Source organism: Aplidium turbinatum, chromosome 1 (assembly GCF_918807975.1).
Source record: "Aplidium turbinatum chromosome 1, kaAplTurb1.1, whole genome shotgun sequence".
NCBI lineage: Eukaryota > Metazoa > Chordata > Ascidiacea > Aplousobranchia > Polyclinidae > Aplidium > Aplidium turbinatum.
The window spans coordinates 10,749,627-10,761,835 of NC_137472.1; the positions used below are offsets into that span (position 1 = coordinate 10,749,627).

Below are 12,209 nucleotides of genomic sequence, written 5' to 3' on the forward strand. Positions count from 1 at the left end.
CAGGCTAGGACCACCCGAACCTCCACGATTGAGTTGATTGACGTGTCTGTACCAATCGTCATATCACAGCAGGGTATGTTGTTGGAGACTGTGCAGGGAATACACACAAAAGGAATGGCAAACTCCCGGTAGCTTTCCCGGGCTTTTTCAATTGCTATAGCTCCCTGCAAAGCCTGAAGGAAGGGGATATAAGGGATATTTCACAAAGCTGGGTCCATTAGGTCGTTTTCAACGCCACACACGATGGTCTTAGTACACTTGAAATATTATATGGTGTTAAAGTGTAAAGTTACATAACAATCATGATATTTCAAACCAGACTACTACGTCATAAATCAGACTATTACGTCATTTAAACGGCCCTAGTGTTGATGTAACTCCCCGTAAACCAACATTTGAGGACGATGATCTTCACAGTCCAACCCAAAGCCTCACAAATTGATTTAACAAACTTTCCAGGACTATACTTCACTTCAGAAAAAAAAACTTTTTCGTTCTCGTTTATATCTTGAGTTTGCATTCATTACAGAAGCATGCAGTAAGGAAAGATGTTTTAAGTGTTTCTAAATTAAACTTCATTTACGTTGCAAAAACTCAACACGTAACAGCTACCAACCTCAAAGCCACCGATGCAGATGAATCCATGAATGTTCCGCTTCCTAATGATGGTAGCAAGTCTCTCCAGGCCGCACTGCTCTGGCAAGGTGCTGAGGAATGGAGGTACAAGGTGAAGGGATTGTCAGGTGCGCAAACTACGTAATTGGGTGTCAACACAACACAGTAGCTACTATCGCTGCGATCGATGAGGTGTAGCAACCTTCTACTGCAAACCGCGGTTGACCGGTAGTGAAGACAATGCGATGGATGTTGGCACTGGTAAAAATCATAGCAATCGGATGCTTGACCAAAAGCACCTCGATGCGACAACCACTGAAAGCGTGCGGTTGCGTACTTTACTGCTTATGACACTTTATGACATGCCTGCAGGTTGACGCAAAGAATTACGTCTCTGCCTTTCTATCCACTTAATGTAAATCTTCACATGGCAAAAGCCACAAGCGACAAACATTTTGTATTTAAGTTTTTGTTTTAATGATTGTCATAGTAGACACAAAAACTTCAAGGATTGTGAGAAGTCCTCATGAAAAGCTGGTTGCACACTGCACAAGGTAGTAGTGGATCTATTTGTTAGAAAAAGTTATAATGGAGAAAGGCGCATTCCATGGAAGGACTTTGTTTTACTTTTGATGTTAGGGTAAATTCCAAAAGTTATAAAAAATCAAACTCATATTTTTAAACCAAAACTTTCAACCGCCGGGTGTAATGATGGATGCGACAAAGCAAAATGTGAGTGAAGGAGGACAGAGAAATTTATTTCATCTTTACATGAAAAAGTACAAACAAGACAATTATGGTCTAAATTACCTGTGTAGGATAAAGTCTGGTACATTCGCCTGAGTGTTACCAGGGAGAGGCGGCATTTATCACTGTTTCCTTTAATTACGTTTGGTTACATTACTTTGATGTTAAGTTACGTAATTATACCGTTTGGTGCCAAGCAATGATCCTCCGACAGGCAGGAACTTCGATACACTGTTCCATGTGAACTCTTCCACCTACAAACAGTGATAGGTATTAGATTATCACTTTCAGGCCAAACAACGTAAGTTTATGTCAATCAGCTAACATCAAAAAATATTTACACAACAAAAATTGGATTCTCGGCAGCAAATCATTTCTTTTTTGCGTAGATTCAACGTCTGCCAAAAAGGAATGATTCTGTGCCCAGATTATTATTTATTAGTCATCAGCTTAACAACAGTGTCTTAATGTCAAATGACTAGAATAAAGAAAAGTGGTTTCAAGATTTCAGCCATGTTGGAACATACGCAAATGAGAGGTTGAAATATTAGCCCTGGTCTTGATGACCTCATTGTATCAACATGTTCACATGCCCAATGATGAGAACCAGACAAATTAAAACTAGTTTTGGATAACATACATATGTATGATGTTGCCGAGGTATTTCAGCTTTGGCTCCATCGCCACAGCGCTTAGCCCTGTCAAGCAGTGTCTGTATAATGTCGAAATGGCTTTGCAGCACAACAATGTTACCCAGTGTGCTTGAATAGTGACAAACAAAACTTTTCTCCAGCTGAAGCGTTTATGAGTGCAAAGAACAAACGCCATTAACAATAAAAATATGTATTAATTTATTACGGCAGCAGGCAAATACTTTCACACGGCAGCAGGGAAATTTTGGACACAAGATATTTGTCGAAGTAACAATGAGCGTAAAATCTGAGTATGATTACAACAATGGCACAGGAAGGAAAACCGCTAAAAGATCATCATAGAGTGACAATAAAAATGCCATGACGTCATATCTTGCTCTGGGGTGGCCTCGAATTGGCCAGCAGCCACGTCGATCGCCTACCAGTCTTGAGATTACAGAGCAACAAACGCCAACAATCCTTACCAAATCTTCTGCCAGTCCTTCGAACCCGTTGTAAACCGCTAGAGCACAGAACCCGTTGTATAGCAGCGTCCTAATGGCTGAGCGCACTGCAGCATTCATCCCGGCCGCTGGGGCACCGACGTTCATGACAGCAATGTTGAAGGGTTTCTGTTGGGTCATAAAGCAAAGCAAACGATGAGTATGACGTATTTCATATGGTGGTACCAATCACGATATCCGTCCAGCATTGAAAGCAGCCTACCCGTGCATATAGCATTGTTACAAGAGGCATTTCACTGCCGTTCACACGTAACCGAGTTTATAAAATTAAAGTTATGTTTAAAAAATACCGCAATGAAACCGTGTTCGGGTTAAAACCTTTTCCGCAGCCTAAAACATAATATTTGTTGGAATGTGAAGAACGTGGAAAGTTAAATGTTATGAAGTTTTTGCTGAATTTATTTTATTTTCCTTCACGTCAAAATCTTGTTTTGTCGTATAATATAATGACTCTTTGAAATTTCAAAAAGGCTTATTAATTTAATTATGCTTCAAAACAATCAAAAATGTACATTAATGTACAGCAAATGTGCAGCACTTCCATATCGTCTCTACACGCTGACCAAGCTGTGAGGCAGGATTAATAACATTTACCAACAAGATATCATATTATCTTTAACAAACAGTTGGAGAAGCGTAAGAGTGTAAGGCTTGTAAGCGATCATATCGATTATTGTTTGTGAATCTTTCAAATGTTTCCGACAAAAATATAACAATGTTTTTAATATGCTGTCTACCTTCTCATCATACACTGTATTATCATATTATGTAATCACAATTACAAACAGTACAAGACGATTAAGCAAAAGGACAAGGAAAGCAAAATAAAGAAAATATTATCACTATTCTCTTGAAAAACCAGGGTCTGTTTCATTCTTGGTGGGATCTTTCGGAGACTCATATTCAATCATTAAGGCCACGATCGGACGAAAATGAAAGTCGCTACATCCGTGTATGGTGTCTTCCATTCTCGTTTGATGGTGGCCTTAACGACTCCTAAAAATTCCCCCAACTTTATAACTTATATTCAAATTTAAAAAATCAGACGCAGGCTGTTAAGGTTTTTAGAAGAATAGCAAGTATATTTGCTTCATGCCACTCTCTTATTAGTTCACTCATATGTACAAATTGTGCACTGCAGCACCGTTTGCATAATTTGCAGAGTGTCTTGATCCTGATGTGTTAAATTGTATCATTTTTGATGTTTTAAATTCCAGCCATTAGTAAAAAAAACTTTAATAATTTATGTAATCAAGCTTTGTGTGATCAATTATTCAGTGTTATGCTGCATGAAAAAATGAAAAGCTTCGTTATCGGTTTAAAATCAGTGATTTTTGGCGATAAACGTTAACTGTGTCAAAATTTTTCGCCAGTATTCATTTACACAGAAACATTTACACTGGCAGAAAGCAGAGCATGTGAACCAGATGAAAATAATTTGCGAACAAGCAAGCTTGTGTCTTTGGGGCTGCTAGTGTTGTACTGTGCTCAAATAATGGGTTATAAACGATACGCAGGATTCATTTCAGCGAAACAGATTGATTGAATCTTTATCCTCAGACTGACAAAGCTTCTTTGAGAGCTACATCCTGGCGGTTTGGCTACTTGTAGAGGCTTCGAACCAGGCTCGGTCATCCAAGCTAACAGTATTAACTTTCCTTTCATTGTTAACTGTTTATTATTCCCAGGCTAGTCATTAAGGGCTCTAGAGTCTAGATAAGGAAGCAACCAAAACGTCTGGCTAACATGCGTTATCACCACTTGGAAACTACTTCCTGTTATTCCTTGAACGAAAACTTTCCACAGCAATAAATAAAAAGCTTCAAAAACGTCGCTATGGTAACTTGTTGTGAAACAAAATCACGTGACAAACTGCTGTTTAATTGTTCTTGCAGCTAATTCTACGCTACGCTAGTACGTTAGCTAATGACAAGCAAAAACCAACATTGCAAATTGTAGCACTACCTTGAGCCCGATGCGACCTTCACATAATTACACACAAATTATCAAAGCTAATAAATTTCGTTTTAAAAATGATTTTTATTTAAAACCATTTTTAAAGCACTAAAAGCAATAAACGACGTAAATTCAAAAATCATGTTTTACAAATCCATGATGATTTGGATGAATTATTAAAAAACAAACTGCCATTAACATTTAGCCCATCCACACAGCCGTGGACACCATTGTAGCTGGACAACTAATCATGCGGCAACACTGCAAATGATTTGCGGCAAACTTGGCAAGTGGGAGTGCTACACAGTGATGGAAAGCCCGAATTAGAAACAAGACCGGTAAATGCAAATGCAACACGTAAGAGCTTGGAAAGCCAATACTTCAAGTTGCTTTGTTCTTAAAAGTTGTAATTTGCTACTTGGAATTAGCGCTTAACCCGATTCGTTGTTTACAAGACTTGCAAAAAGTTATTTTTAAAAATTATGGAACTTTTTGCATGACCTGGTTTGTTTCATATTTATAATAATCTTATAATCAAAGAGATTGCGGCTGAAACAATATAAAATCGAAAAATACGATTGAAACTGGTCTCTTCCGCCTGATAGTTATTTCTCATCCACACTTAGGCAAGGTGGCCTTTTGAATCGATGAAAACTTCTTCAGTTCATTCATGTTAGAATCAAAAATCTAATTATTGCAACAGATTTGGATCTATTTTGCACAAAACGACACACCAAGCAACATCTACTACAACACAGTGCCATGCTTCACATATAGCGTCAGATATCGCAAGCTGGCGCATAACATGCTACTTACTGCAGGTATAGTGTGCTCTCTCCCTTCGTTTGTCAACTAAAAGTTCCACAATAATTGGAGGTCACAGATAATAATTCATCATAACTTGGGTAGAGAGGTTACATTTTTAACCATGAACAGAAAAAAAAAACAGAACACGGCATTTAACAAGATTAAAACAAAATAGCTTCTTTTCAAAAACAAAATAGCAAACGTTTTCGGCTATTTTGAAGGGTTGACAAGGGCTATTGCATGGCCGAAAACGTTTGCTATTTTGTTTTTATGATGTTAAACGCCGTGTTGTTGCTGAGTTTTGTCTGCTTAATAATTCTTTTGGTTTCCAAATTATGACATTTCAGTTTGATTCATATTTTCAGCATCATTTCTTTTCTAACGTTCGTCGATGAAAGCGAGTTCTTGATTCCCAGTCGCAAACCCTTCCTTTTTACATCGTTTCAACATACAGTAGTACACAAAAGTCGTTTGGCCATCACGCAGTATGATGACTACTGATGATCTTCATCGAGTTAAACCAACAGCAAATAACATGTTCAACGTTTGAACGACACTGGTGTCCCACGTTGACTGACGTCACTGTCCGCGTTGTTCTTTTTATATCAGTTTCTCAGTTTAACCTTGACAGACCAAAACTATTCGATTCAAACCCACCAGTGGTTATGACGTAAATCAGAAGAACCCAGACAATTGGGAGAACTCGACTAGCAAACACGTCGTTTTTACATTGATTCAACGTCTGCTAGACGTTAAATCAATGTTAAATTAGTGGATTTGCAAGTTGAAAACACGTTTTGAGATATTCTAACAAACAACATTCACTCACCTCTGTAATGTGCAAATGGCCGTCAACTGGTTCAGCTTTCGACTTAGCTCCCAGCTTCTTGTAGATGTCGAGATTACCTTGGAATGTTCTAGAATCATCCCAAAGTCAATTATTGAAATTTGCAAAGTGTTGATTCAAAAGTTATAGCATTAACTTTATAATGAATAGTCCGTGGAGCATAATTTATAGCATTTAAGTTATAACTTCCCAGGCAGAAAGTAAATGTCCTTTAACATTCTTTGTTCTTTCCACATCTGCAAATGTTGAAACAATGCAAAAAAGACCGATTTGGCGTTATGATGGCGACACACGGAAAATTTCAAGAAAATCAATAATTCCAAACTGCTTCAGAACTTATGATTACGCAAGCATTAAAATTTTTGGGAGGGGCGATTGCTCCCCCAAGTCCTACCCCTCGGCTACACCCCTGACTGAGTGGTTGTGCTGACGTGTACCTACCTTCCTCTTAGCTCAGCAGCTTGGTCGAAGTCCAATGACTGCAATGCTTTTTGGACTGCTTGGGTCTAAATAACGCAAAACTTAAATTTTAATTACCGTAGAACAGAAAGGAAACGAAAGTCGAAACTAAAATTTTGAAGCTTACATGCAGGCTGGCAACTTTACTTTGAATTTAACAAGCAGGAAGTTTAATAAGGAAACAAGTCATTCAGGATGAACTTGCTTACCATGCAGTCAGATTTGAGAGATGAATTTAACTGAGCTAGACTGCCTCAGGAGAAAAGATTGTAAATTGTGATGTAACAATAACGCTTTGCAATTCACATATTTAATGAGAGCATTGTGTCAGCAGTTACAATTTAAGCATTGTATATATATATTTTAACTTTAATTTCTAAGAAAATAAATCAATAGCTTTTTTTCCTTGGTCTGAACCTTAAAACATTTGACCAGGCTAACACACACAATAGTATTTCAATAAGAAAATTTCTTAATAAGAATCTTTCTTATTGAAATACTATTGTGTGTGTTAGCCTGGTCAAATGTTTTAAGGTTCAGACCAAGGAAAAAAAGCTATTGATTTATTTTCTTAGTGATATTGCTTTCTGTATTAGGTAGATCGCCCATTTGAGGATGTGTCATAGTACCAGATCACCTTTTTCAGTTGGTTTTTCCCATTTTTGAACTTTAATTTCTTTAACTTTTTGACACAAGAAAATTATTTCACTGGCACCAACCAACTAAAAATCTGCAGAAAATTATCACAATTCGGTTCTTTGTTCCAATTAACAGTGAAGCAACCCACCTTCTTGACGCACTTCATAAGAGGGACCCGCACTGCCTGGTTCCCATCCAAGGAGATGATGTGGGGCTGTGTGTTCGGGGCGGCCTCCAAAAGAGCCAGGACTGCTTCTGCTCCCATCCTGGTAGCTAAGATACGGTCGAAGGCGCTCGGGGAACCACCTCGTTGGACATGTCCTTGAAAGACAAGTAATCACTGTGATGACGTTACAATATTATCCATGACGTCATGTGGGCAATTATGACCTAACAATACATGACACATTCAATTTGTATAGATGTAGTAACTTTTCAAGTAATAACAAATATTTTGAAAAGGCGATCATATGTATTTTCACCAGCCGTTCAACATTGAGCCAGTGGATTTAGGAAAAGAATGGATTGGATTGCGTAAACAATGAAAGCGACCCTAAATTATTGGTGCCGAGATAACGATATGGCAACCACTAACAGTAAAACACCCGGTTCTGTAATCATGCGAGAAGGTGCTGGACTTGGGTTAGGACATGGAAATCAACAGGAGGAAATTTTAAAAACCAAACAGATGACATCACTGTCAACACACGATATAGAAACGCAGTACTAGACGCAAAAACATACCCTGGAACAGATTGCGGTAGTGACTCCAACGCAGTAATCGCAAAGAGAAAACTAAAGAAATGCGGCAAACGAACGAAAAACCAAAAAGAAATACGATTAAGCCATCAACAACTCAACTACAAGAAGTGCAGTTAAATTTGGCTGAAAAAATAACAAAGATTGTTCCATTCCAGAAATGATTCAGACTATAAAAGAACCCATCAATCAATCCAAAAGGAAATGAATGGATGACAGATAAGATTTTAAGTCTCTTCGGAAAAAGAACAAACAAAGAGCTAACAAACCAAAAGGGGTTGAACCTGAGAAAAGTGATAAATTAATAAAATAAAAATTTGGTGAAGTAAAAGAATAGCTTCTGAACAAGAAATGCAAAGAACAAAATGGTATATATATATTTCCTATTTTACTGTATAAATGTGAAGCATAGACGTTAAACAAAGAAACGCAGAAGTATTCAAACGCCGCTGAAATATGGTTTATACGTAGAATGCAACAGATATCATACCTCAGCCACACAAATGAAGATGTACTAACTCAAGCCAATCAAACCGCAACTCCTCTGAACAACATCAGTAAACGACAGACAAGATTTTTGCCCATGCCATAAAGAAGGAAAAATCAGAACACACTGATTCTTGTGGAAAGATCAAAGGAAAACGAGCTCATGGAAAACAGCATCTCACTTTCCCGATCATCCTCACCCTCACAAAATTTCCAATAACAGTCAAATACCGGAGTAAGTGGAAAGAACGCATGAATGAATGCCTAAACCTGAAACAGGCAAGATACACGAAGACGACAAAGTGTGCCTGCAAAATACAATAACTACAACTGCACAACAGCTCACGATATTACGGGTTTCGTCATAGAATTGTCCAAAACGAAGTTTTATGAGTATGACCCACATGAAATCGAGACAAATAATTTAGAGCGGAAACAAAACCAAACTCTGTTTGATTCAAGCTTTTTTTAACACTCGTAAGTCTAAATGTCCAGACGAAGCTCATATGGGAGGCCACAGATCAAACATGATTAATCTGTTGAAGAAGAAGTCTTAAAAATTGGTAAAACAACATGGCTCCAAGCCACTCGCTCTAAATAATAACCTGCACTGTGAGTGATTTGTGTTACGGTTCAAATTGATAAAAAAAAGTTTGGCTTATTTGGAAACATAAACGGGCTTCTGTCACAGAGAACCAGAATTCGAAATGAATCTATAGTGAACTTTGCTTTAAACGTTTGTTTTGAGCAAACCTGATCTGCCCAAAAACCATTACAAGTTTAAACACATTTATCGCACAGTTTTATAAGAAAAACAAACAAAAAACAAAGTAGAAAAACCTACTCTAATAATTAAATTTATAATTAATAATATTACTTTCATACTAACACAAGAAATGCAGAGGAAAAAATGCCCAAAACGGACTCACAGATAAAATGTTTGAACTGGAATTGACAAGTGCAACTTTCAACTTAAAATCCAGAATAACAGTAAAAGTTATCACCAACCGAGAACTGTGATCCTTGTGTCCAGGTCGAGCTTTTTCGTGATGACGTCTTTGACTTGCTGTGACGATATCGGGTTGCCATGGCAATCCGTGGCGCCTTCTGACACGATGACTACGTTAAGACGATTGCCCCACAAGCGAGCCTGAAGAAAATCGACACGTTCAAACTATGTTGACAGTTACTAAGTACAGGCAGGTCGTTGGGGGAATGATTTGGGCAACTAATGTTTTTCGACACTTAGCACAAATTGACAACGATAAATACGCGTTTCACGCAATTCGCAGCTCACCTACAAATTTGAGATAACCTGATGATGCATTTATTGACATCACACGCAGTAACAAGTTTAACTGGTGAGTAATTTTTTTATAAGACAAGAAATGGTGTGTAATGCCATCTCTCAGATTTTTACAATTTTTGAATATGTGAAATAGAATGTATATACAAGGACAACAAAAAAAAAATTATCAAAATCAGAGTTGTACTTTTCAAGATGTCGCACATTAAAAATATATGATTTTTAATTGTCACGCCTGAGCGATTTCATTGATTTTTCTTTTTTCTCAAGATCTAGTAGTAGGAATACAGTGAAAATTGGTTTTCTACCATTTTCGGGGTCAAGGAATTCAAAAATGTTGTCCTTGAAATGATTAACACAAACAAAATATCAAAAAATTTGACTTTAAATTTTTTTAAGCACGCTACCACCAGGAGGCGCCCCAGGAATGGTGACAAGTAAAATCAATTTTTTTTTTTTGAAAATCAATCTTCGTTGATGTGCCATTCCAGTAAACATAAGGAAAACAAGGCCCCAGCTTGTTTTAAGGTGCTATAATGCAGAAATAATAATGATAGTAAAAAAAAAAAAAAAAATCCAGTGCCGCATCACCACAGCAAAAAATGGTAAAACACTAATTACAGATAAACATAATAGACCATATGTAAGATTCACACACACATAAGGACAAACACTACTACACAGTCTGATTACATACATATTTCCAATTAACATTTTTATATAGGTAGCTTGTAAAATTGACCTCTTGTTTGTGTTCAAGCTTTATTTTTACTGCAAAAAGTTTCTTGAGCAGATAACAACCTTATAAAACAACTATATTCAAATTAATAAGTTACAAAATGCAAATATGCACTTACTGTATTTCTAAAGTACATTTCAGGTTACAAATTAGCATGAGCTGTAGGCCTAAATCAGACATAAGTGTGTTGTCCTGACTTTCTTGATTAGGAGCATGACAGTCTAACCGGTGTTCTCTTCTAACTGCTTGCCGAAACTTCATCTTGTTTTGAAGCTCAGTTTTTCCAATCCTTTGAAGTTCTTTATTTTTTACTTGTAATTATTTTCTATTATATGAATTTCAAAAACCTCATCAGTACATGTTTACCTCAGTTGATAGTCATTTATAACTTCTCTTTACATTCGAATTGCTGCCATGTAATTCATTTCATCTTGAGTGAGTTTGTACTGCCTCCCATTGATTGTTGTTGGAACTTGCAGTTTCAGCAAAGTGCTATCCAATGGAACCCAACAAGAATCCTCTGGTATTTGCCATTGGCCAGTAAAACATCTGTGAAAGACCAATGGTGAAAGCTTCTTGTCCCATTGACAGTTTGTCCCTTGATATATCTATCTTGTAGTAGACTGCGTGTTTCTTCAATATCCGCTTTAAGAAGGAGACAAAAAGTTATCTTAGGCATTGTGTGAGAGCAGTGGTTGTATGCTGCTTCAGCAGATAAAATTTTGTTGGATGGAGATGCAGTAAGACTAGCGTTGGTCAGCTTTCGCTTCACACTACCCCCAATTCGGTCACAAGGTGACTTTCCGTGACTTCTGGCAAAGAAGGACCAAGATGCTTTTATGCCAAAGTCTGAGTGATGGTATGTCAGGTTCAGAAAGTTTTTGAAGTTTTTATACTGTCCACCACAGCCATCAGAGAAGTACTCAATATGTGTTAGTTGAGGATGTTGAAGTTTCAAATGTGTAATAAGATGTTTCTGTAGGTTGTACACAAATGATGTATCAGGTGTTAAATCATCAGACATGAAACACAAGGATTGCTCTCTGACTTGAAATATTGTTGAATCAATGTCACGAGTATAAACTGCAATGGGGTGAATTGTGCATTGTTCCTTGCACCAGTGATAACTTTGGATTTCATTTTGAACTACAAATTCATAATTTTCTGCAAAGTCTGTCAAAACAATTGCTTCATGTGGCTCCAATGTCAATTTTTGTCATTTCAAATAGTTAGCTTGTGACTTTGCAATATAAGAATGTGCTGTCAGCTTGTTGATTGCAGCAATAGTATCTTCAATGAGTTCCTCCTTAATATATACCATTGTTTTCAAATCTGATCGGTCAGTAGAAGTCCATTGTTCTACCAAAAAGGTCTCAGTCTCATCATATGTAGTCAAATTATCAAATAATTTACGTTTCAAAGCAGCCAAACCAGGACAACTTGGACAGCGATTGTTTGTCACTTCACATACAAGAACACTCATCATTTCTTTGCTTGGCAGACCACATGCTGAGGCCAAGAGCTCTGCGTTTTGATGCATGCGACAAACACATACATTGTGAGTTCCAGAAGCTCCTGGTGAAACACACCATTTAGGTTTTAAAGACCAAAATTTGGAAAAACTAATTTTCAGTGTTGGATTTTGCTCTCTAAAGATATTGTAAAGTTCCCAGCCTGACCCTAGTAACAACCA

At 37.3% G+C, this 12,209-nt stretch overlaps 1 protein-coding gene across 2 annotated transcripts in view; it reads right to left on the minus strand.

The window, feature by feature from the left end:
* Positions 1-12,209, minus strand: part of LOC145774426 (ATP-dependent 6-phosphofructokinase, platelet type-like) — a 29,846-nt gene that overhangs the window by 6,125 nt on the left and 11,512 nt on the right. The window contains exons 8-15 of one of the 2 annotated variants that reach the window (XM_082585679.1): positions 9,480-9,621; positions 7,375-7,547; positions 6,570-6,634; positions 6,111-6,198; positions 5,291-5,326; positions 2,480-2,626; positions 1,546-1,616; positions 617-707 (exon numbers count right to left, since the gene is read on the minus strand). In XM_082585679.1, coding sequence (XP_082441805.1) covers positions 617-707; positions 1,546-1,616; positions 2,480-2,626; positions 5,291-5,326; positions 6,111-6,198; positions 6,570-6,634; positions 7,375-7,547; positions 9,480-9,621 — 813 coding nt within the window. The remainder of the gene's footprint in view (positions 1-616; positions 708-1,545; positions 1,617-2,479; positions 2,627-5,290; positions 5,327-6,110; positions 6,199-6,569; positions 6,635-7,374; positions 7,548-9,479; positions 9,622-12,209) is intronic. The other variant, XM_082585686.1, reaches the window with a different exon arrangement.